The 27145-nt window shown below is 31.0% G+C and overlaps 1 protein-coding gene across 1 annotated transcript; it reads right to left on the reverse strand.

Moving 5' to 3' along the window:
* Nucleotides 1-184: 184 nt before the first annotated feature.
* On the reverse strand, nt 185-25370 carry LOC119610097 (GATA zinc finger domain-containing protein 11-like). Its single transcript, XM_037965196.1, is given in 13 exon segments — nt 185-2137; nt 2393-2562; nt 2633-2818; nt 2874-3241; nt 3244-3324; nt 5690-5894; nt 6043-6246; nt 6319-6384; nt 6448-6645; nt 8273-8334; nt 8558-8641; nt 8772-8847; nt 25203-25370. Coding segments are annotated over 11 exon segments (3216 nt in total). The 5' UTR covers nt 8592-8641; nt 8772-8847; nt 25203-25370; the 3' UTR covers nt 185-495.
* Between the last annotated feature and the right edge of the window lie 1775 nt (nt 25371-27145).

The raw sequence follows: 27145 nt of genomic DNA on the forward strand, positions 1-27145 counted from the left end.
CATCAGAAATTTGTAAAACACTGTTTTAAAATATGAAATCGTTAAGTTATTGAAATAAAAATGAATAACTCCCAGCTGTGTTGTAATGTAAACAAAGCAAACTACGGCGTTTTTCTTATTGAAAATGAAAAACAGAGTCGTTTTTGCATATTTACAGTAATTCCTCGATTTACGTCTTTGTTTGTATTAACGATTTGATGGAATCGTTATAAATCGGGGGATTGTTGTAATTTTTACCAGATATTTAACCTTTTTAACGTTTTATCTTCTTTTCTTTTTTTAATAATGACTTTTTCTATAATAATTTACATTTAAAACAAAACTCTTACAATTTGTAGATTTTTTTAAAAATCCACTTATTTTTTATATGATTTTAAGAATTTAACTCCCTCTTCCTTGTTTTCTTGAAAAATTTTTTTTGAACAATTTCTTCTCCCGTAAGAAAAAGTGGAGAGTTGGGTTAAATTTCCCGTTTCATGTCGGTGTCCATTAAAACTATTTCATTTTATTTTTATTTTGCTGTTGTTGTTGCATTTGCTGCTGCTGATCCTGTTGATCCCAGAAATCATACCAGGGTCCATAAGTTTTACCATAATGTTTATCACGATCACTTAAAGATTTCTGTTGGGATTGGGAGTTTGTATTTCTTTCCAAAGTCATGCTGGACATATTGGAAGATTTCATAAGTCGGGTACGGGGCAATATGGTGGCTGTGGGGGTGTTAAGGGAGGAATTTGATTGTCGGGTTAAAGTAGAATCTTGATAACGCATTTGTTCCTGTTGCTGCTGCTGTTGTTGGTGTTGTTCATAAGATTTGGAAGAACGTGATCTTTCTTGCTCCTGTTCGCCACCTCCTCTGCGTTCACTTGCTTCTCTTCTTTCCGATTTCTTTTTCGGATTTGTATTCATGTTCATATTATTGCCATTTTGCTGCAGATTCGTATTAGAGGTGGAAGATCTAAAGGTTTGAAATTCCATTTGATGTTCCTGCATTTGCATGGCTCTCCTCTGCTTTTCATCTCTTCTTACCAAATGATCATTGATCACAATACAATCGTAAGGATCTGAACTGGTAGATTTGATTTCTGGATCATCCGAATCATCCTCACTGGTATAGTACTGTTTCAAAATATCTTTCCGCTTAACGGTCTTCATTATGATGCCCCCACTATTGCCATTGTTGTCGAAAAAATTATTAACATCACTCATTTTTAAAGTGCCATTATCCAATTCACTTTCTCCCGCCTCACTTTCGGTAGAGGGAAACATTTCCGTTTGTTTATTAGCACGATTAGGGGCGGCTCCATTCATATTTTTATTTTGGCCCATATTGTGTGAATTCTTTGGAATATCATAGGACTTTTTGTGATTTGAATTTTGTCCACGATTTCCCAAAGAATTCTGTTTTTTATTTTCCATTATTGAATTACGATTTAGGGTACTTTCCCGGTATTCTTTTTGATACTCTTTTTGATTACGTTTTATGGTACTTAAACGCTCCGTTTCTGTGGGATTTTCTATATCTATCTCTATAGTTTTCATGATCTTCATTCTGGATTTGGGGGTAAAATTGTTATTATTACTGCGCATGGGCATGGATTCCCTAACCATGGGCGTCAAACCATAAATATTCTCGTCATCATCATACATTTCCAAACTGGTGACACTATCCTTGCGTCCTCTTCCCTGTTCCACCAAATGTTTGTCATGTTTTTCTTGTGAGGAAGTGGAATTATTGGAAGTACTCTTATTTAAAGTGTCATTACCTTCCATTTCCCGTTCACTTTCCATTTTACTGCTGGTAGTGCGATAACCCTCATCCCTTAACTCCTCCATATTGGGAGCAGCCACCAAATCACGGTGCTGCCACAAAGACATGCCCGCTAAAATGTCATCATGTCTGCCGCCTCCAAATTTCCAAAAAGATTTGGTGCGTTTAATGCCACCCGAGGAGGCCTGGAGTATTTCATCATCACTGGCTATCAAATCGTAACGCATTTTAGCGGAATTACGATTCAAAGTCTTAAGACTTTTGTCGTCTATCTGGCTGTCTACACTACTGCGGAAATTACGATTCAATGTCCAAGAAGCTATCTCGCGATTGGTGGATATATGGGTATTGGTATCGGCGCGACGTCTACAGTTCAAGCGATTCAATGTTTTTAAAGGGGTTTTTAAGGTTTTTTAGCAGTTTTATCATTTTATAAAGGGAGCAATGAAAACACATAAAAAATGTTCCAAAAAATATGAAAATAAACACAAAAAGAACAGAAAAATGGCGTATTAAAACAAAAAAGAAACCAAAATAAACTCTAAAGGAATTAGTAGCTTCCAATGAGAAAAGGGTTATTAACACAAAACAAACACAACCTTAAAGAATAACTCTACCTACCGTATGGGCACACGACTAGTTTGTTCCTCATCTGAATAGTCCACCTCCGGTTGGGGTGGTGGTTCATTGGCAAAACCGCTATCATTGCTACTGTGCAAAGAGGTTTTGGCAGCGGCCGCTGGTTTCAATTGATTCATGGACGATTGCTGTCGTGTTAAAAATAAACGATTCTTTTAGTTAGAAAACCGCACAATTCTCTAATTCGGTTAAAGGGGTTTTAAGGGATTTTTAAAAACTCACATGTGTTATTTGATTGCCATTCTGCAGTTTCTTGTTGCGTCTTTCAATGGCCGACTGGCTGCCATTGGGAGCACAAAAACTCTGGGAAGAATTCAGCATGCGTGCTGAGGATTGAGCCGAAGGCACTGGAGCCGGTAAGGTGGGTGGTGGTCCCGGCCTTGGATTGCCCGAGGAAGAAGGGCGGTACTAGAAAATATTGAATATAAAATAAATGCCCACATATAATAACACTCTTCCTTACCTTCTTCTGATTCCTGTAAGTATCCCCAAACATTCTTGTTGGCGATGCTTCCTCGTGTCGATCCCTACGATAAGTTGAATCACTTTCCATTTCTTGTTGATTATCCATATCATTGTAATTCTCATGATAACTATTACGCATTCCTCCTCCACTTTGTCTTTCGTAATGCATATTCTCATAACGATCATTGGATCTTTCGGGACGTTCTCTTTCCATTTTATTCATTTTATTATCGACGATTAGATCAGCATTGGTATAGGCCACCGGGAACCAACCAAACATTTGTGTACGTAAATTTTCTCCAAATTGCCAGCCTTTAGCTTTGCCTCCCACCAAAGCAATACGATCACCTTCTTCAAAAGGCAGTGGTTTTCTCCCGAGGGCATGTAGGCATAGAGGGCCTTGACAACAGTACGTTGATCCCAATGGCCGTGATCGGAATGATCGTTAGCTGAAAGAAGGAAATTTTTAATCAAATGTGGACTTTTGACTATAGATCAGTCTATAGGCTGACTCTAGTTCGAACTGAACTAAGCCAAACTAGATAAAACTAGAACAGAACTAGGAAACTAGAACAGAACTAGAACAGTAGAACAGAACTAGAACAGAACTAGAACAGAACTAGAACAGAACTAGAACAGAACTAGAACAGAACTAGAACAGAACTAGAACAGAACTAGAACAGAACTAGAACAGAACTAGAACTAGAACAGAACTAGAACAAACTAGAACAGAACTAGAACAGAACTAGAACAGAACTAGAACAGAACTAGAACAGAACTAGAACAGAACTAGAACGAACTAGAACAGAACTAGAACAGAACTAGAACAGAACTAGAACAGAACTAGAACAGAACTAGAACAGAACTAGAACAGAACTAGAACAGAACTAGAACAAACTAGAACAGATCTAGAACAGAACTAGAACAGAACTAGAACAGAACTAGAACAGAACTAGAACAGAACTAGAACAGAACTAGAACAGAACTAGAACAGAACTAGAACAGAACTAGAACAGAACTAGAACAGAACTAGAACAGAACTAGAACAGAACTAGAACAAAAAACAGAACTAGAACAGAACTAGAACGAACTACAACTAGAACAGAACTAGAACAGAACTAGAACAGAACTAGAACAGACTAGAACAGAACTAGAACAGAACTAGAACAGAACTAGAACAGAACTAGAACAGAACTAGAACAGAACTAGAACAGAACTAGAACAGAAGAACAGCTAGAACAGAACTATAACAGAACTAGAACAGAACTAGAACAGAACTAGAACAGAACTAGAACAGAACTAGAACAGAACTAGAACAGAACAGAACTAGAACAGAACTAGAAAGAACTAGAACAGAACTAGAACAGAACTAGAACAGAACTAGAACTGAACTAGAACAGAACTAGAACAGAACTAGAACAGAACTAGAACAGAACTAGAACAGAACTAGAACAGAACTAGAACTAGAACAGAACTAGAACAGAACTAGAACAGAACTAGAACAGAACTAGAACAGAACTAGACAGAAACTAGAACAGAACTAGAACAGAACTAGAACAGAACTAGAACAGAACAGAACAAACTAGAACAGAACTAGAACAGAACTAGACAGAACTAGAACAGAACTAGAACAGAACTAGAACAGAACTAGAACAGAACTAGAACAGAACTAGAACAGAACTAGAACAGAACTAGAACAGAACTAGAACAGAACTAGAACAGAACTAGAACAGAACTAGACAGAACTAGAACAAACTAGAACAGAACTAGAACAGAACTAGAACAGAACTAGAAAGAACTAGAACAGAACTAGAACAGAACTAGAACAGAACTAGAACAGAACTAGAACAGAACTAGAACAGAACTAGAACAGAACTAGAACAGAACTAGAACAGAACTAGAACAGAACTAGAACAGAACTAGAACAGAACTAGAACAGAACTAGAACAAAACTAGAAATAGAACTAGAACATACTAGAACAGAACTAGAACAGAACTAGAACAGAACTAGAACAGAACTAGAAATAGAACTAGAACAGAACTAGAACAGAACTAGAACAGAACTAGAACAGAACTAGAACAGAACTAGAACAGAACTAGAACAGAACTAGAACAGAACTAGAACAGAACTAGAACAGAACTAGAACAGAACTAGAACAGAACTAGAACAGAACTAGAACAGAACTAGAACAGAACTAGAACAGAACTAGAACAGAACTAGAACAGAACTAGAACAGAACTAGAACAGAACTAGAACAGAACTAGAACAGAACTAGAAACAGAACTAGAACAGAACTAGAACAGAACTAGAACAGAACTAGAACAGAACTAGAAAGAACTAGAACAGAACTAGAACAGAACTAGAACAGAACTAGAACAGAACTAGAACAGAACTAGAACAGAACTAGAACAAACTGAACAGAACTAGAACAGAACTAGAACAGAACTAGAACAGAACTAGAACAGAACTAGAACAGAACTAGAACAGAACTAGAACAGAACTAGAACAGAACTAGAACAGAACTAGAACAGAACTAGAACAGAACTAGAACAGAACTAGAACAGAACTAGAACAGAACTAGAACAGAACTAGAACAGAACAACTGAAACTAGAACAGAACTAGAGAACTAGAACAGAACTAGAAGAACTAGAACAGACTAGAACAGAACTAGAATAACTAGAACAGAACTAGAATGAACTAGAACTAGAACAACTAGAAATGTACTGAACTAAAAATGATCTACAACTGAACTTGAACCGATCTTCTCAGGAACTAGATATATTTGATCATTTCAGTTTCTTCCAACACTTACCTATAACAGTTGTTGTTGAATTCGAACCGGAACTATTTAAATTGAAATCCGATTTGGCACGTGGCAAAGAATTTTGTGTATATGGTGGTATATTGGTTTCATGCAATGTCCTCATATCACCGAATGGTGCATCAACACTACGGGATTTTTTCAATTGATTCGATTGATTTGAAGCGTGTGAATCATCAGAATCTTTAAGACGTTCCTAAGAAGATGAAGAAAAACAACAAAATTTTTAAAATTTTTGCAAAATAGCATGATTAAACACAAACATACATACATATGTGTATGCTTTGCGTATTTGGCTGAGTATGTGTGTGTATGTGTATGTTAATTTAGTTTTGTTTACTTACCAATCTTTTATTGCCTACTAGCATTGAATTACCATCATATACCGTAGTGGGTAAAATCTCACGTGATGCAGCAATTTCTTGCCAATTTTCCAAATGATTATCAATTACGTTTTTGCCAGTTGTATGATAAGCCATCCAATGTTTTGCTATCGAACATTGACGTTCCAAAACGAAACCATAGCGGCGACGTTCTTGAGTCATGGCCTGAGAAAAAATACAAATTCATGTCTTCATTCTTTTTTATAGTTTTTTTTTTTTTTTTGCCCACAAACTTACATTTTTATAACTTTGCTCACAGAAGGCATCCAATTTTTTCTTTTGATCTTCCAAAATTTGTAAGGTCTTTAAAGGGAAAAAATTATTTTATTAGAATTTTTTGAAGAAAATAGTTTATTTCTTACTTACCCTTAGTTCCTTTTCGGTATTTTCTGGACTAGCTTTTTTCTTGCGCTGTTTTTTCATGGTAGTCACCGCCTTGTGATACGATTCCATGCGCACTTTATGCTGTTGCATGAATTTCTTTTGTTCGTGCTGCACTACTTTTGTGTCCTTTTCCAGATTGGTTTCTAATGGCACTAGTAAATCCACATAAAAGGCTTTTAACTGGAAGTAAATGGAAAAAAGCGATTTTAATCAAAACTGAAACAACTGAACTAGAATTGACCTTTAACTTAAATGATCTTCAACTGAACTACAATTGATCCAAAACTGAAGTAAAACTGATCTACGACTAAACTAGAAGTGATCTACAACTAAAAAGGAACTGATCTTCAACTGAACTAAAACTAATCCTCAACTGTATAAAAGTGATCTAAAACTAAACTAAAAGCGATCTAGAACGAGTAGAACTAATCTAGAAGTAAAACATAAGTGATCTAAGACAGAAGTAGAACTGATCTTCAACTAAATTAGAGCATATATACAACTAGATCTTATACACAACTGAACTATAGCTGATCTACTAAAATAAAACCGACCTTCAATTGATCTACAACTGTAGTATATCTGATCTACAACTAAACTAGAACTGATCTACAAATGAACTGAAACATATCTAGAATTGATCTACAACTTAATTAGAGCTGATCTTTAGCTTAAATAGAATACAATACAACAGAACCAGAACTGATCTACAACTGAAATGAAACTAATGTATAACTGAACTAGAACTGATCTAAATTAGATTGGGATCTGATCTAAGTTTAGAGTAGGACTGATCTGCAACTAAACTAGAACTGATCTACAACTGTAGTAGATCTGATCTACAACTAAACTAGAACTGATCTACAAATGAACTGAAACAGATCTAGAATTGATCTACAATATAATTAGAATTGATCTTCAGCTTAAATAGAATACAATACAACAGAACCAGAACTGATCTACAACAAAAATGAAACTAATCTACAACTGAACTAGAACTGATCTAAATTAGATTGGAATCTGATCTACGTTTAGAGTAGGACTGATCTGCAACTAAACTAGAACTGATCTACAACTGTAGTAGATCTGATCTACAACTAAATTAGAACTGATCTACAACTGTAGTAGATCTGATCTACAACTAAACTAGAACTGATGTACAAATGAACTGAAACAGATCTAGAATTGATCTACAACTTAATTAGAACTGATCTTCAGCTTAAATAGAATACAATACAACAGACCCAGAACTGATCTACAACTGAACTAGAACAGATCTAAATTAGATTGGGATCTGATCTACGTTTAGAGTAGGACTGATCTACAAACTAGAACTGATCTACAAATGAGACTGAACAGATCTTCAACTAAAGGAGAGATGTTTTGCATCTAAAGTAGAACCGATATTCAACAGAATTATAACTGATCTACAACTAAACTAGAACTGATTTACAACTAGAACTTCAACTAAACTAGAACTGATCTGTAAGTTAAGTACAATTGATGTTTAACTGTAGTCCATTTTATTAATGTATAACTGAACTAAAACTAATCTACAGAAGTAGAACTGATCTTCAAGTGAAGAAGAAATGATCTTCAACTGAACTGGAAATAATCTACGTCGAAAGTAGGACTGATCTACAACTAAACTAGAACTGCTCTTCAACTAAAGTAGGACTGATCTTCAAAGTTTGCACAAAATTTATGAATTATAGTTTTTGACTTCAAATAGTTTTATGTCATACGGAAATGTTTTATGTTTAGTTAAACATATAATCAATTAAAATTTAAAAAAAAAATTACTTACAATATTCATTTGCTGTTCTTGTATTTCCTTATAAACACTAACAACATTTAGCAAAGCCGCTCCTTAAAAACAAACAAAAAAAATATTAAAAGAAATTTTTTTTGTGTTTATAAATCATTAATATAAAATTAAACAAAACAATTTGTGTAAAAACAAGTTTTAAAATAAAAACAAATTTAACCTACAAACATTATTATTAATAATAAAAAACACAAACATAATTGCCTTTAAACAAAAAACAAAACTTATTTTTAAACCAGACAAACTTAATAAATCCCAACTTACCAATATCGCCGGTTCCACTGTGTTGAGCATTCATGGCAATTTTAGCCAATGCTTCATTAAATAAACGAGCTGATGTTGCAGCACCTGCAATTTGCATGAAAAAAATTTTGTTAGATAAAATAATAAATAAATTTAATAATAGTTTTAAAATAATCAACAGATCAGATTTATTTTTTTATAAAGAATTTTTTTCTAAATCAATGATCTCACTCACCATGTAATGACTTTAGATAACCCTTGCCAGCTGAGATTAATTGACGGGCACCGGGATTAAATTTCTCTAAGATGTTCTAAAATTAGTAGAAAAATAATTAAATAAATAAATTAATTAAAAATTAATATTAAAAATAAAAAACAAAGTACTGACAACAACAAACAAAAAAAAACAAATTTGTCATAAAATTCCTTAAGCCTATTCTACTAATGAATTCGACCTTAACATTTGTTCTATAAACTAAACAAAAGACTTAAGCTACAAACCTAACATCAAACCCTCTTGCTGTGTCAACGTATCTATACAGTTGCGTTAGTGCTACACACCTTTTTTCATTTTTTTTTTTTCCAACAAAACCACAACAATTTGTGCTTTAAACAAACAATCATTTAACTACAAAACGCATTCTTTTTTTATTAAACAAAAAATTTTATAAAAAAAAGAGAAGTACCAGCATACTTTTCACATTGTATTTATGAATAGTACCAAAGTATTTGAAAGAAGTTGCTGGCAGTAACAAAAATGGTTAAATATTTTTTTCTATTTGTATTATTTACCAGCTTAATTTATGTGTCAAACTTAAAGCAAAGAGGTAAGACAAAAAAACTGCAGATAGATAGGGTTTCCCTTATCCAGCCAAGCATGAAATAACTGTTTTAAATACATTTTAGGCAGTTAGCGATAAACGGCAAATAAGCCTCAATCGAATAAATAAAACAGAACTAGAACAGAACTAAAACAGAACTAGAACAGAACTAAAACAGAACTAGAACAGAACTAGAAACTAGAACAGAACTAGAACAGAACTAGAACAGAACTAGAACAGAACTAGAACAGAACTAGAATAGAACTAGAACAGAACTAGAACAGAACTAGAACAGAACTAGAACAGAACTAGAACAGAACTAGAACAGAACTAGAACAGAACTAGAACAGAACTAGAACAGAACTAGAACAGAACTACAACAGAACTAGAACAGAACTAGAACAGAACTGGAACAGAACTGGAACAGAACTAGAACAGAACTAGAACAGAACTAGAACAGATCTAGAACAGAACTAGAACAGAACTAGAACAGAACTAGAACAGAACTAGAACAGAACTAGAACAGAACTAGAACAGAACTAGAACAGAACTAGAACAGAACTAGAACAGAACTAGAACAGAACTAGAACAGAACTAGAACAGAACTAGAACAGAACTAGAACTAGAACAGAACTAGAACTAGAACTAGAACAGAACTAGAACAGAACTAGAACAGAAATAGAACAGAACTAGAACAGAACTAGAACAGAACTACAACTGAACTAAAACTAAAGCACCAGAAAGTACCCTTTTATAGATTTTCGTTCAATCAGGTTGCTGCGTGTGACCATAAAAACCAAAAAGTACCAGTCATAGAACGAAAAAGTACCAAAAATCCATTTCTACAGATTTCCGTCAGGCTTCAATATTATAGAATATTAAAAAGGTACCTTTTGTAGTACCAGAAAGTCCCCTTTTATAGATTTTCGTTCAATTAGGTTGCTGCGTGTGACCATAAAAACCAAAATGTTCCAATCATAGAACGAAAAAGTACCAAAAATCCTTTTCTACAGATTTGCGTCAGGCTTCAATATTATAGAAAATTAAAAATGTACCTTTTTTAGTACGAAAAAGTACCAAAAAGTTTCCTTTTATAGGTTTTCACTAACTCCGGGCTATATAATTAATTTCATGTTTCTGGTTAAGTATTATAGAAAATTCAAAAAGTACTTTTCGAAGTACGAAAAAGTACCAAAAAATCCCCTTTTATGTGTTCTCACTTAATCACACACATACTTAATTCATGTTTCTAGAACTGAACTAGAACTGAACTAGAACTCGAACTGAACTAGAACTGAACAGAATTAGAACAGAACTAGAACAGAACTAAAATTAAAGTACCAGAAAGTCCCCTTTTATAGATTTTCGTTCAATTAGGTTGACGCGTGTGAGCATAAAAACCAAAAAGTACCAGTCATAGAACGAAAAAGTACCAAAAATCTTTTGGTACTTTTTCCAAAATTTCCGTCAGGCTTCAATATTATAGAAAATTAAAAAAGTACCTTTTGTAGTACGAAAAAGTACCAAAAAGTTTCCTTTTATAGGTTCTCGCTAACTCCGGGCTATATAATTAATTTCATGTTTCTGGTTAAGTATTATAGAAAATTCAAAAAGTACTTTTCGAAGTACGAAAAAGTACCAAAAAATCCCCCTTTATGTGTTCTCACTTAATCACACACATACTTAATTCATGTTTCTAGAACTTAACTAGAACTGAACTAGAACTGAACTAGAACTGAACTAGAACTGAACTAGAACTGAACTAGAACTGAACTAGAACTGAACTAGAACTGAACTAGAACTGAACTAGAACTGAACTAGAACTGAACTAGAACTGAACTAGAACTGAACTAGAACTGAACTAGAACTGAACTAGAACTGAACTAGAACTGAACTAGAACTGAACTAGAACTGAACTAGAACTGAACTAGAACTGAACTAGAACTGAACTAGAACTGAACTAGAACTGAACTAGAACTGAACTAGAACTGAACTAGAACTGAACTAGAACAGAACTAGAACTGAACTAGAACTGAACTAGAACTGAACTAGAACTGAACTAGAACTGAACTAGAACTGAACTAGAACTGAACTAGAACTGAACTAGAACTGAACTAGAACTGAACTAGAACTGAACTAGAACTGAACTAGAACTGAACTAGAACTGAACTAGAACTGAACTAGAACTGAACTAGAACTGAACTAGAACTGAACTCGAACTGAACTAGAACTGAACTAGAACGGAACTATAACTGAACTAAAACTGAGCGAAAATCGAACTAGAACTGAACTAAAACTTAATAAACGGAATTAAGCTTCAGTTGGAGATCTCTGTGCAGTCCAAGTAATCTTCAATCATAGATATATATATTTGTGGTCCCAATATACCTTGATTCATTGATCTTTAAGCAGTTGAAATTAACTGTAGGTAAGTCCCAAATGAGCTTGCATCTTAGTTATATCTGTAGTTTAAATTAAGCTTTGATTGTAGATTTGTTTCTTGCTCCAGTTAAGCTTCAATTGAAGTCTCAATTAAGCTTTAATATAAGCCTTTTCCTAGTCTCAGTTAAGCTTCACATGTAGTTATTTTTAAGCATTAATTAAAGCTTCAATGGTAGTAGAAAGTAAGCTTAAATTTGTATTTATATAAAGCTTAAATCTTAGTTTACCTTATAGTCTCAATTAAGCTTAAATTAAAGGTCCTTCTGCATTGAGTCTCTTTGTGGTGTCAATCTTCAATCGTTAGCCCAAATTTCTATGAAAGCTTTAAGCTTTTTACTGTAAAGCTTTTAGGCTAATCACCTAAATCAAAACCAATTCAATTCAATATTTTTTTTTTTCTTCTGATTAGCTGCCTGACGTTCTAATTGCAATTCGTTTTCATTGCATTTCAACCATTAAAGAATACAATATAGACAACAACAATAGAGAACAAAAAAAACATTAGCCTACATTTTGGTCAGTTATGGCACATGAAAGCAGAAACAGTAAACTCCAAAGCAAACAATGCAACTACTAAGACTTAAAAGCACAATAAAAAAAAAACTTTAAACCATTTAAGGAAATGGTCATATTGAAGAAAAAAATGGGGAAAAAAGAGTTTTTTTTTTGCAAAAAAAAACTAATTTCAAATAACTAAAGCCAATTGTTATACAATAAAAAATAAAAGCAACAACAATACAGTACTAAACAATTTAGGTTCTTTTACTTTATTACTAACTGTTAGATTGGTTATGCAGACATGTTGGACAGTCATGGTTTGTGGCTTACGAAAGGAAACCTTTCAACTAAAACAGCAACTTGTTCTTTTAATAAATTCCTCACAAAAAAAAACATAATAATGAAGTTATGTTTATAATAATGTTTTTGTCATGATGATGATTTTATTGTGGTTAGAAATAAATGCTTAAAGGGAAACATACCCTTTGCCGATAAGTTTGCTGGAACGTCTGTCTGTCTGTCTTTCCCTAAGTCGGCTGTCTGTTTAGCTGTCAGCTTGTTGATTTAACAGAGAATTTTTTTCTCTAATTCTAATTCCCAACACACACCTTAATTTGCAACATATTTTCATTTTATTTATAATAAAAAAAGAAAGAGTGTAGAACAAAAAAAAAAAAGATTCCCTTTTTTAAACCTACTATTAAGCAGTTATAAGGTTTCTTTATACATTTCATATATTTGCATTTATGTTTTTTTCAATTTAAATCGCTTTTAGTAATTTGGTAATCTATTTTACAAATTCTGTTCCGTTTTATGTTAAACATGTTAAAATCTTTGCCTTTTTTTTGCTAATTATAAATTTATGTTGTCTTGTTCATAGTCATAAAACTATTTTTGTTATTTTAAATGACACGCGATTTTCTTGGGGTTTTTTTAACACAAAAATAATGGCAGAAATCCTCCTCTAAAAAGTATATGTGTTAATTCATTCATAGTTTCCACTTAACATAAGTTTAAAACATTTGTAACGGAAATTTATTTTTAAATTACTTTTAATGTTTTATAATATTCTACAGTGAAAGAATCTATTTAGTCTAGTCATTCTCTTGACATTTCGGTATTTAGCAAAGAGAAAAAAGATTGTTCTTTAACAGTTTGTCAATTGGTTATAGTCACAGTTTAAGTTTTAATCGTAGGTCTTTTACTAGTTCAAAGAAAGCTTTTAGTGTAGAACTTGCATAACTTTAAATTAAGCTTCAACTTAGTCCCAATTTAGTTCTTTTTGTAAACCTAATTAGACATCAATAGCATATTATTTTGTAGGCCCATTTAAACTCTTAATAAAGCTTTAATCGTAAGTCCCATTGAATCCTATTTAAGCTTTAATCCCATGTCTTTTGTAGTACCAATTAAGCTTTAATCATAGGCAATTTTGTAGTGTAAATAAAGCTTTCATCATAGATCATTTTGTAGTCCCACTTAAGCTTTAATCGTAACTCCTTTTGTGCCTCAGTTAAGCTTTAATCGTAGGTCTAGGTGAGTTCTAATTAGGTTTCAATAATAGGCCATTTTGTAGTGTCAATAAATCCTTCACCATAGATCATTTGGTAGTCCCAATTAAGCTTCAATCGCAACTACTTTTGTTCCTCAATTAAGCTTCTATCTTAGGTCTTGGTCAAGTAATAATTAAGCTTCAATTTGTAGTGTTAATAAAGTCTTCATCATAGATGATTTTGTAGTCCCAATTAAGTTTCAATCGTAACTCCTTTTGTTCGTCAGTTAAACTTCAATCGTAGGTCTAGGTGAAGTCCTATTTAAACATCAATTGTAGTCCAATATGTAGTGGCAATTAAGCTTCAGTCATAGATCATTTTGTAGTCTCAATGAAGCTTCAATCGTAACTCTTTTTGAGTCTTAATTAAGCTTTAATCATAGGTCTAGGCTTAAAGTCATAATTGAGCTTCAATTGTAGGCCAATTTGTAGGGTCAATTAAACTTCAGTCATAGATCATTTTATAGTCCCAATTAAGCTTTAATCGTAACACTTTTTGAGTCTCAATTAAGCTTTAACCGAAGGTCTAGGTGAAGTGCTAATTAAGCTTCAATTGTAGGCCAATCTGTAGTGTCAATTAAACTTCAGTCATATATCATTTTGTAGTCCCAATGATGCTTCAATCGTAACTCTATGTGAAGTCCCAATTAAGCTTCAATCGCAAGTCTATGTGTAGTCCCAATTAATTAGTATATTATTTTGCAATCTTAATCAAGCTTTAATCGTATCTTATTTTTAGTCCCAATTTAACTTCAATCCTACGTCATTTTGTAGCCCAATTAAGCTATTCATAGGTACTTTGTAGGCTCAATTAAGCTGTATTCCAAGGGTTTCAATAGAACCTCTTTTTGTAGTTGCAATAAAATTTTAATAGGAGCTTTTTTTGTAACACCAATTAAGCTTCAATCCAACATCTAATTATACTCCTGGAAAACTTTAAACTCAGCGATTTTTTGTTGTTGTTGTAATAAAGCTTTAATTGCAACTTTTGTGTAGCTCCAAATAAGTTTCTGTCATAGCTCTTTTTGTGTCGTAATTAAGCTTCAAAAATAGATCTTTTAAGTTTTAATCGTTAGCTTTTGTTAACTTCAATTTAAGTTTTAATTTTTAAATCTGACAAATAAGCTTTACACTGATGTCTAATTTAACTTCCACTTAAGCTTTAAACTTATGTGTTGTTTCTAGATAACGTGTGAGTAGTTTGAGTTAAAATTTTACTTGTATTTTGTTTTTGTTACAATAACAAAATACAAGTAAAATTTGTGCTCAAACTACTCGCTCGTTATCTAGAAACAACACATTAGATTTTTTATACTCGAAATTAGACTTCTAACGAGAATCAATTTTTTCCCTTAAATTAAGCTTTAAGCACGCAAGAAAGCTTCAGTTATAGCTAGCAGTGTTTTTAAGCTTTTATTTCAATTAAGCTCTTTTCACACGCTCAAAAAAAGCTTAAATTGTAGCTTGTTGTGTACTGTAAGATTTAGTTTGAACTTCGATCTTTTATAGTTTAAAAAGCCGAATTGTGAGTATAAAAATCGTTATGAAAGTTACCTAATCGGAAGCTTTTAAAGTTTTGATTGGGATGTAGCAAGTCTTATACATATGAAGACCTACGATAAAAGCTTTATATGTGATTGTTAGTAAGAAGCTTAGAAGTAACAGACATATAACTAAAGCTTTATTTTGGTATGAAAAGTCCTACAATTGCTACTTAAATGGGATCGTTAAAAAAGCTTCAGTTCTGGTTTAAATGGGGAGCTTTAAAGCGGCATTAGAATTGAAGCCTTTTTTTTATAAAAAGACCTAAGATTAAGCTTGGAGTTGGAGAATACTGAAAGTACAAATTTTAGAATACTAAAGCTGTTTTTTTTTTTTTTTGTATTTTTTAGCAATTTTATTAGGCAATTATTAGTTCTCTAGCAAGATAATTTATTAATATTTAACAAATTTATTATTAACAACATTTCAACAATGAATGATTCATTAAAGTCGGCAAAAATATCAATTAAATTTTGAAAGCCCGTAGAAAAAAAAAACAATTGTGCAAAATTGTTTTTAGAAAAATGTACAGATTTAAATGTTAATTAAGCAAGAAATATTTTTATTTTTTTTACGAAAACAACAAATTACTTAGAAAATGACATCATTTAAGTAAAACAAATTAACCCCTTAGAAGCAGTCAGTAAGAGGGGAAAAAAGGAATTGTTTTCAAATGTAATTTAAAGGTAATAAAAAAAGGTTTGGCTTTTGTATAATAAAAGAATAAAAATTAAATTAAAAATAGTAAATGAAATAATGTTAAAAGGTATTATAAATAACAATAAAACTCTTTTGTAATGAAATCATTAAAAAATGTGTTGGTTTGCCAACAATCTCCCTCTAAACTTCACAAGTTTTTTTATATAATAAATAAACAATTTTTTTTTTTTTTGCTAAATAAATTTAATTGTTTAAATAGTAATATGAGTAGTACAATCTTTTAAATACTTTGTCTGTTTTAAAGTGTAGGTGTTTTTTTCACAAAATTTTTTAAATATTTTTGCTAGCTGTCATAGGTTTTCTTTTGAAAAAGCTGGTATTTGGGGGAAAAATTGTTATTTAAATGTTTAATTTGTCAAATATAAACATATTATTTGGTTTATTAGCATTTGAGTGTTAAATATTTGTTATTTTTAAATTTTTAAGACATAAACGAACTATCTAAGAGCTACAATAAGTTATAGAGAAAAGCTTTAATAAGCTTTCATTTTGGATCATTCTGTAGTTTAAATTAAGCTTTTAATTATGGACATTTTTACACTTTAAGTTAAAGCTTTAATAAGTTTTAATTGATCTTCATTTATAGATGTTTTATTCATCAAATTAAACTTCAATTGTAAAACTCTCTTTTATCCCTATTAAGCTCCAAACGTACACTTTTTTATAGGCTCAATACAACTTTAATTTCAGCTAGTTTCGTTTGTCCTAGTTAAGCTTTAAAAGCTAGAAGCTTATGCCTTATATTGAGCATTATATGTAGAGCTTTTTAATTCAAAATTAAACTTTTATACTTCAAATTAAGCTTTAAACTTTTACTGCATAACTTTTTACACTTCAAATTAAGCCTCAAACGTACATCTTTTTATAGTCCCGATCGTAGGCCTCACTTTTGTCCCTATTAAGCTCTAATCGTACACCTTTTTATATTCTCAATAAAGCTTTAATTTCACCTAATTTCGTTTTTCCTAGTTAAGCTTTAAAATCTGATAGTTTGTGCTTTATATTGAGCATTATATCTAGAGCTTTTTAATTCAAAATTAAACTAGGTTTTTATACTTCAAATCAAGCTTTAAACGTACATCTGTTTATAGTCCCCATCGTAGGCCTTACTTTTGTCCCTATTAAGATCTAAATATTTACCTTATTATAGTCTCAGTAAAGCTTTAATTTTAGCTGATTTTGTTTATCCTAGTTAAGCTTTAAACGCTAGTAGTTTATGCCTAAAATTGTGCATTTTATGTGAAGCTTTTTAATTCAAAATTAAACTTTTACTATATAGGTTTTTATACTTCAAATTAAGCTTTAAACGTACATCTTTTTATAGTCCCGATCGTAGGCCTCACTTTTGTCTCTATTGAGCTCTAAACGTACACCTTTTTATAGTCTCAATAAATTTAATTTCAGCTAATTTTGTTTCCTAGTTAAGCTTTAAAAGCTAGTAGTTTATGCCTTAAATTGTGCATTATATTTAGAGCTTTTTAATTCAAAATTAAACTTCAAATGAAGCTTTAAACGTACATCTTTTATAGTCCCCATCGAAGGCCTCACTTTTGTCCCAAATGTTTACCTTATTATAGTTTCAGTAAAGCTTTAATTTCAACTAATTTTGGTTGTCCTAGTTAAGCTTCACAAGCTGGTAGTTTATGCCTTATGCAGAGCTTGTTAATTCAAATTTAAACTTTTACTGTATAGGTTTTATACCTCAAATAATCATCTTTTTATAGCTTTAAACGTACATCTTTTTATAGTACCGATCGCTGGCCCCTCTATAGCCCCTGTTCAGCTCTAAGCGTTTAACTCATTATAGTCTCGGAAAAGCTTTAATTGTTGCTTATTTTGCTTGTCCTAGTTAAACTTAATAAGACAGTAGTTTGTTCCCTCAATTAAGCTTTATTTATAGAGTAAAAATTAACTTTAACTTTAAGCTTTCAATACTTCAAATTAAGCTTTAAACTTAGAACTTTTTATAGTCCTAATCGTAGCGCTCTCTATAGTCCTTACTAAACAGTTATTGTAAGCTTTTCTGTTGTCTCTGTTAAGCTTTAATTGTATATTATGTTGTTGTCTTTGTTAAGCTTTAAAAGCTGTTACGTTATGCCTTAAATTAAGCTTTATTTTTAAAGCTTTTTTAATATAAAATTAAACTTTAGCTTTAAAGCTTTTTGTACTTCAATTTAAGCTTTAAACGTAGATCTTTTTATAATCCCGATCGTGGGTCTCACTTTACTCCCCGTTAAGCTCTAAACGTACACCGTTTTATTGTATCAGTTAAGCTTTAATTCTATGTCATTGTGTTGTCCCAGTTAAGCTGGGAAAACTCTAATTTCACGCATTTTATTGTCTTTGTTAATCTTAAAATGTAGATTATTTTGTTGTCTCAGTTAAGCTTTAAACTCTTGTTAATTAAGGCCTTAAATCAAGTTTTATTTGTAGAGTTTTTTTAATAAAAAATTAAACTTGAATTGTATAACTTGTTATACCTCAAAATTAAGCATTAATTGTAGATCTTTTTATAGTCTTAATAAGACTCAAACTCAGGTATGTTTAAACTTTTAATGAAGCTTTAATTGTACTTTTTTTAAGTTTGTATAACACCAAATAGAACTTTATATTTAGATAACTTTATAGTCACAAATAAGCTTTTATAGGGTTTAATTTTTCAAGATATTCTTATTGTTAAAATTAGGCTTAAATTGTCAGCTATTTGTTCTTTAAATTAAGCTTCAGTTGTAGTTCTTTCCATATTCCCACTTAAGCTTTTATCATAGATATGTAAGTTTAAAGTTTTTGAAACATTTTACGTTTAAGTTTTATTTCGTATAAAGTTAAGCTTTCTTTGTAGTTAATTAATTCAAGCTCCAATTAAGCTTTTATTGGAGTTTATTTTCTACTTAAAAACAATTATTATTAAGAAATCTTTAAATTGTTAAAATTAAGCTTTAATTGTAATGTTTTTTATACTTCAAATGAAGCTTTAATTCGCAGTTCAAACTATAGGCTTATAAAGCTTTAATTTTAGATATTTTTCTAGTGTCAATTAAGCTTTTATTTGCACTAGTTTTATACTATAAATTAAACTTTAAAGTAGATTTTACTAATGCTTATATTAAGCTTTAAGTCTAGAGCTTTTTATAGCACAAATTAAGCTTAAATTGTAAATGCTTATATTCAGCAGTTAAACTTTGATCACAAGTATTTTTAAACTTTATATTAAGTTTAATTTGAGGTGAAATTAAAGCTTTCATTGTAATTCGTTTTGTTCTTTCAATAAAGTTTATTTTTATATATCAAATTAAGCTTTCTTTTCTCGACTTAACTAAGTTTTGATTTACTATGTATTTTTGTTTTATAAAAAGCTTTATTTAAAGCTCCATATTAAGCTTAATTTTTCGATATTTTTAAGCTTTCTATAAAGATCTTTTTTAGAGTCTAAATTAAGCTTTAAATTTGAATATTTTCAAAAACCTTAAGTATTAAGCAATTTTGCCTTCATTGAACTTTATTTATGCTGCCAATTAACAACTGATATATGATGTATATATATTTCCAACTCAGTGTTAACTTAGTAATTCTATACATTTGTTTATTTATTTTAAAACTATTTTCCATTATATCTATTTTAAAGATTTTGAAAAACAAATAAACTTGAAGTACGTTTCTATTATGATTATTATGTTTAAAAAGAATGAGAATCGTTGTTTTTTTTTTTTCTATGTGCTTACATATCAAGGCGTGGGAATCAATTCATTATACATAAATATTCAACTTAAATTAGTTGTGATTTACAAATGATTTCAAGGTCATTTACTACTAATAGTTCATTACATTCATTACTTAGACAACAAATTTTAAATTAGTTGCGTTTATGAGTAAGTTTTTTGTTATGAAAAATGTAATGTTTGTTTTTTATTGTTATTATTTTTTTTTTTTTTTTTTTTTTCAACTATAATTAAACAAATCGTGACTGTAATCATGATGGGTTTCATTAAAGTGTGTTAACAAAATATTATAATTTCTCAAAACGGGGAAATGTTTGAAGAAGGTTTTTGCATGTTAAAATGATTTGTTAAATTTAGTTGAAAACTATTCTCATTAAATGATGTCAATAAGATGATGAGATTTATTTTATTGATAAAGAAATGTAATGAATAGAAATTAGTTTTAAAACTAATTAAAGAAAGCTTTATTTTGAAAAAGTTCTCTAAATGAAACTCAATTGATCTATGATTAAAACTTAATTTAAACTATAAAATTACCTAGATTCAAATTCAGTTTCCTTTTGAAGTATCTGTATACTTGAAATTAAGCTTAAATTACTTAATTTAAATGCAAAGCACTGAAACAAATAAAATTTAATCTGAAGTATAAACACGTCTTAAATAAAAGCTTAATTGTAACTAGAAAAGGCTCTACAATAAAAGCTAAAAAGAACTACAAATAAAGCATAAAATGGATTCAAAAAAGCTTAACTTGAAGATTTATTAAATTTATCATTAAAGCTTTATTTGAAATTAGAAAATAACTACAAAAATCTTAAATTGGTTTAAAATATGGTAAAATAAAGCTCAACTACAAGCATAATTATTACGATTAAAGCTTAATTTAAAGTAACGATTAATGCTCTATTTAATGTTTTAAAAGGTTGAAAATTAAAGCTTAAATTTAATTAATAATATAGCACTAAAAAAGATACATTTTAAGTTCAAAATCGTCTTAACTAAAAGCTTTTTTAAGCTTTAATTGTACCCTTTATAATAATGTTAATAAAGGATATTTTTCCATGATATGCAGCTTTAATCGGTGGTTCTAGTTCAGTTCTAGTTCAGTTCTAGTTCAGTTCTAGTTCAGTTCTAGTTCAGTTCTAGTTCAGTTCTAGTTCAGTTCTAGTTCAGTTCTAGTTCAGTTCTAGTTCAGTTCTAGTTCAGTTCTAGTTCAGTTCTAGTTCAGTTCTAGTTCAGTTCTAGTTCAGTTCTAGTTCAGTTCTAGTTCAGTTCTAGTTCAGTTCTAGTTCAGTTCTAGTTCAGTTCTAGTTCAGTTCTAGTTCAGTTCTAGTCCCAGTTCTAGTCCAGTTCTAGTTCAGTTCTAGCTCAGTTCTAGTCCAGTTCTAGTTCAGTTCTAGTTCTAGTTCAGTTCTAGTTCAGTTCTAGTTCAGTTCTAGTTCAGTTCTAGTTCAGTTCTAGTTCAGTTCTAGTTCAGTTCTAGTTCAGTTCTAGTTCAGTTCTAGTTCAGTTCTAGTTCAGTTCTAGTTCAGTTCTAGTTCAGTTCTAGTTCAGTTCTAGTTCTAGTTCAGTTCTAGTTCAGTTCTAGTTCAGTTCTAGTTCAGTTCTAGTTCAGTTCTAGTTCGTTCTAGTTCAGTTCTAGTTCAGTTCTAGTTCAGTTCTAGTTCAGTTCTAGTTCAGTTCTAGTTCAGTTCTAGTTCAGTTCTAGTTCAGTTCTAGTTCAGTTCTAGTTCAGTTCTAGTTCAGTTCTAGTTCAGTTCTAGTTCAGTTCTAGTTCAGTTCTAGTTCAGTTCTAGTTCAGTCTAGTTCAGTTCTAGTTCAGTTCTAGTTCAGTTCTAGTTCAGTTCTAGTTCAGTTCTAGTTCAGTTCTAGTTCAGTTCTAGTTCAGTTCTAGTTCAGTTCTAGTTCAGTTCTAGTTCAGTTCTAGTTCAGTTCTAGTTCAGTTCTAGTTCAGTTCTAGTTCAGTTCTAGTTCAGTTCTAGTTCAGTTCTAGTTTCTAGTTCTTCTAGTTTCATTCTAGTTCAGTTCTAGTATTCTATTCAGTTCTATTCAGTTCTTCAGTTCTAGTTCAGTTCTAGTTCAGTTCTAGTTCAGTTCTAGTTCAGTTTTTAGTTGTTACCTTTAACACTTTTTCTACGAAAATTTTCTAAGGAGTTGCCTTTCCGGAACTTTTATTAAAGTTCTTCCGGAATTCTTCAAGAAACTGAATTCACTTTATGTCAATAACCTCGTGTGAATATTTTTCCGTAAAATTTTGCAAATTTTTTTCCAAATAAATTTATTTGTTTCTAAAAAAAATCATGCTTCAACAACAACAAATAAAGCAAAAATAAGCTGGTAATTTTCTTTTTTTTATACCAAAAAACACGTACCGCCAGCTGCAGGCAGCAACTATAGAGAAACATTACATAATGTTGCTTGCAACAAATGGAAAATAATGTTAAAGCTCATGAAGATGCTGCCGCTAGTAGTAGTGGTGGTGATGATGATGATTTTCTTTTGCAATTATTTATTGTATTTTTTATTTAAAGTTTTTTTTGTTGGTAATTTTTCTTTATATTTACCAAAAGACAAGTGTGTGTGTTGTTTTGTTGCAACTAACTATGATGATATATTTTTAGTTTTTTGCTGCTATTTAACTTGCAACATCTCGTGTTTCAATATTATGGTTTTTGCTGCTGCAGCAATAGTTATTATTGTTGTTTTTGTTGTTGTATGTGTTAACTTGTCATCAACTTTATTTTGAAAGTCTAGTTTTTCTGGGGTGTAACTTTTTATTTAATTTAATACACTTTTTTTCGATTTGTGGCAGGTTTTTCTTTCTTTTCTTATATTTATAACAGATCTTTTGGTTAAACAGGTAGTTTAGAGTTTGAAATGTAGTTGTTGTTGTTGTAAATAGCAGTTTGTGATTTAATCGATTATCAATTTGTTTTGCCTTTATAAGGTCAAACATGACAAATAAAAATTTTCGAATTGGATTTTTTTAAAACAAATTTTGGCCACCTTAGGTGTTGTAATAATCAGTGTTAGTGGAAATTTTTATTTAGTTTTCCTTAATTTGCTTTAATGTTTATAACGGGAAATAGATTTTCTTCAGCTGTTTTTTCTTCATTTGACTTAAAATGGTTAAATAATTTTTATTTTTTATCTCTGGTAATTAAATTGTTTATCATTAAATCTTTTTTTAATAAAGGAAATTTTTTTGTTTGTCTTTGTTACAAAAATGTGTTAATTTTATACGTTTGCTTATACAACACTTTGTTTTCTTAGAAAATTTTTTGCTTGAGTTTTCCAAACGTGATTTTATGTGGCACCAATAATTATTATTTAGCTTTTTCCTAGGTGCCCATAAAATTACAATTTAGTTAAACTTGTTTACAATTAGATAATAGTTTTGTTTCAATAAATTAAGGAAAATTATGAAGTATTGAAATATTTTTCAAGACGATTTTATAGAAAAACATCAGCAAGATACTCTTCTCGAAAAAAACTGTCTTCGCATGAAGACAAATAGAACTGAAATAGAAGAACTAAAACATAAAGAACATAACTAGAACTGAACTAGAACTGAACTAGAACTGAACTAGAACTGAACTAGAACTGAACTAGAACTGAACTAGAACTGAACTAGAACTGAACTAGAACTGAACTAGAACTGAACTAGAACTGAACTAGAACTGAACTAGAACTGAACTAGAACTGAACTAGAACTGAACTAGAACTGAACTAGAACTGAACTAGAACTGAACTAGAACTGAACTAGAACTGAACTAGAACTGAACTAGAACTGAACTAGAACTGAACTAACTGAACTAGAACTGAACTAGAACTGAACTAGAACTGAACTAGAACTGAACTAGAACTGAACTAGAACTGAACTAGAACTGAACTAGAACTGAACTAGAACTGAACTAGAACTGAACTAGAACTGAACTAGAACTGAACTAGAACTGAACTAGAACTGAACTAGAACTGAACTAGAACTGAACTAGAACTGAACTAGAACTGAACTAGAACTGAACTAGAACTGAACTAGAACTGAACTAGACTGAACTAGAACTGAACTAGAACTGAACTAGAACTGAACTAGAACTGAACTAGAACTGAACTAGAACTGAACTAGAACTGAACTAGAACTGAACTAGAACTGAACTAGAACTGAACTAGAACTGAACTAGAACTGAACTAGAACTGAACTAGAACTGAACTAGAACTAACTAGAACTGAACTAGAACTGAACTAGAACTGAACTAGAACTGAACTAGAACTGAACTAGAACTGAACTAGAACTGAACTAGAACTGAACTAGAACTGAACTAGAACTGAACTAAACTGAACTAGAACTGAACTAGAACTGAACTAGAACTGAACTAGAACTGAACTAGAACTGAACTAGAACTGAACTAGAACTGAACTAGAACTGAACTAGAACTGAACTAGAACTGAACTAGAACTGAACTAGAACTGAACTAGAACTGAACTAGAACTGAACTAGAACTGAACTAGAACTGAACTAGAACTGAACTAGAACTGAACTAGAACTGAACTAGAACTGAACTAGAACTGAACTAGAACTGAACTAGAACTGAACTAGAACTGAACTAGAACTGAACTAGAACTGAACTAGAACTGAACTAGAACTGAACTAGAACTGAACTAGAACTGAACTAGAACTGAACTAGAACTGAACTAGAACTGAACTAGAACTGAACTAGAACTGAACTAGACTGAACTAGAACTGAAACTAGAACTGAACTAATGAACTAGAACTGAACTAGAACTGAACTAGAACTGAACTACTAACGAGAACTGAACTAGAACTGAACTAGAACTGAACTAGAACTGAACTAGAACTGAACTAGAACTGAACTAGAACTGAACTAGAACTGAACTAGAACTGAACTAGAACTGAACTAGAACTGAAGAACTAGAACTGAACTAGAACTGAACTAGAACTGAACTAGAACTGAACTAGAACTGAACTAGAATGAACTAGAACTGAACTAGAACTGAAACTAGAACTGAACTAGAACTGAACTAGAACTGAACTAGAACTGACTAGAACTGAACTAGAACTGAACTAGAACTGACTAGAACTGAACTAGAACTGAACTAGAACTGAACTAGGCAATATATTGTCTAGACTATAGCCAGTGTGTTGGCTTTACTATATAGTCAATAAATAGTCAGTTTGTCTTTAGTCTGAACTATAGTCGATGTACCACAAAATCTTATTAAAATATTGAAATTAATTAATTTTTTATAATTTTTAAACATTTCTTATACAAAATTTCTTCATAAAAACTGCCTCAAGCTAATATTTGTAAATTTTTAAAAATATAATATAATAACTACAACAAAAAACTTACCTTATAAACACCATCCACTAGTTTTGTTATTTCTTTCTTCCGATTCCATAATGCTGACAAAATAATTTTAGACGCAAATTCCAATGATGATAATATTTGTTTATAATATTAATGGATTATTATTTACAAAATTAATGACTTTTGTTTAGTTGATTTAATAACTTTAAGAAAAATATTATAATTATAAATTTTTTTTACTATTTTTTTCAAATTTTAATAAATGATTTTTAAGAAGAAAAAAAAAACAAATTCACTTTCAGCTTTAAAGTTGCACTTTAAACACACACACACGAGCGCTCTGTTAAAGAAATAATTTCACTTTCTAAAAGCCACACATTTTACTACGAAAAAAAAAAATTATATCTTGTAATTTTTTTTTATTTTGTTGAAAACTGAACCGAGGGTTTAAACCGACACACAACAAAAAAACAAAAAGTTATATTGAAACATAAAAGAAAAGAAATGTTTGTGTCTTAAGTCTTTCATATCTAGCGAGACATTGTCGACAGCAAATGTATGAATGAACGGTGTTTGTGTCTTAAGTCTTTCGTTTCATAAAACAACATGTGCTGCTGCTGCTGCAAAAAAAGAAATAAAGGCACTCGCTCTCTTATTGTTTGTGTTCATAATAAAAAAATAAAAATAATAACAACACAAATGATGACAACAATAAGCATAACAACAACATCAATGACTGCTGGCTATAGACCCGTTTAACTTGTTGTTTCTTTTTTTGTTACTGCTGCTTACTTTCTTGTTACAAATAAAAGTAAAAATTCATGTAGTAGTTGTTGTAGTTGGGAAAAAAAGCTTCCTGTTTAAATGAGTAAAAGAAAATGTAAATGTAGCGATTAACAGGCTTAATGGCCGGCAAAAGGTTACTGGATGTTTAAAAAATAATCAACACACACGCATTTATACTTTTACTCAGCTCTCTTGTGTAAGAAAAACAACAACAACAAAAGTATTAAGAATGTTAAAGAAAGCATCTCTTTTGATTGTGATTTCTTGTTTAAGCCAGAGATGGATAATTCAGAACGATAGTCTAGTCTATAGTCTAGTCTATAGTCTAGTCTATAGTCTAGCCTATAGTCTAGTCTATAGTATAGTCTATAGTCTAGTCTATAGTCTAGTCTATCGTCTAGTCTATAGCTAGTCTATAGTCTAATCTTATTCTAGTCTATAGTCTATCTATAGTCTAGTCTATAGTCTAGTCTATAGTCTAGTCTATAGTCTAGTCTATAGTCTAGTCTATAGTCTAGTCTATAGTCTAGTCTATAGTCTAGTCTATAGTCTAGTCTATAGTCTAATCTATAGACTAGTCTATAGTCTAGTCTATAGTCTAGTCTATAGTCTAGTCTATAGTCTAGTCTATAGTCTAGTCTATAGTCTAGTCTATAGTCTAGTCTATAGTCTAGTCTATAGTCTAGTCTATAGTCTAGTCTATAGTCTAGTCTATAGTCTAGTCTATAGTCTAGTCTATAGTCTAGTCTATAGTCTAGTCTATAGTCTAGTCTATAGTCTAGTCTATAGTCTAGTCTATAGTCTAGTCTATAGTCTAGTCTATAGTCTAGTCTATAGTCTAGTCTATAGTCTAGTCTATAGTCTAGTCTAGTCTAGTCTAGTCTATAGTCAGTCTATAGTCTAGTCTATAGTCTAGTCTATAGTCTAGTCTATAGTCTAGTCTATAGTCTAGTCTATAGTCTAGTCTATAGTCTAGTCTATAGTCTAGTCTATAGTCTAGTCTATAGTCCTAGTCTATAGTGTAGTCTATAGTGTAGTCTATAGTCTAGTCTATAGTCTAGTCTATAGTGCTAGTCTATAGTCTAGTCTATAGTCTAGTCTATAGTCTAGTCTATAGTCTAGTCCTATAGTCTAGTCTATAGTCTAGTCTATAGTCTAGTCTATAGTCTAGTCTATAGTCCTAGTCTATAGTCTAGTCT

The sequence above is a fragment of the Lucilia sericata genome, unplaced genomic scaffold, assembly GCF_015586225.1.
Source record: "Lucilia sericata isolate MDLA Ls3-8-SP2 unplaced genomic scaffold, ASM1558622v1 Contig001117F_arrow, whole genome shotgun sequence".
Taxonomy (NCBI): Eukaryota; Metazoa; Arthropoda; class Insecta; order Diptera; family Calliphoridae; genus Lucilia; species Lucilia sericata.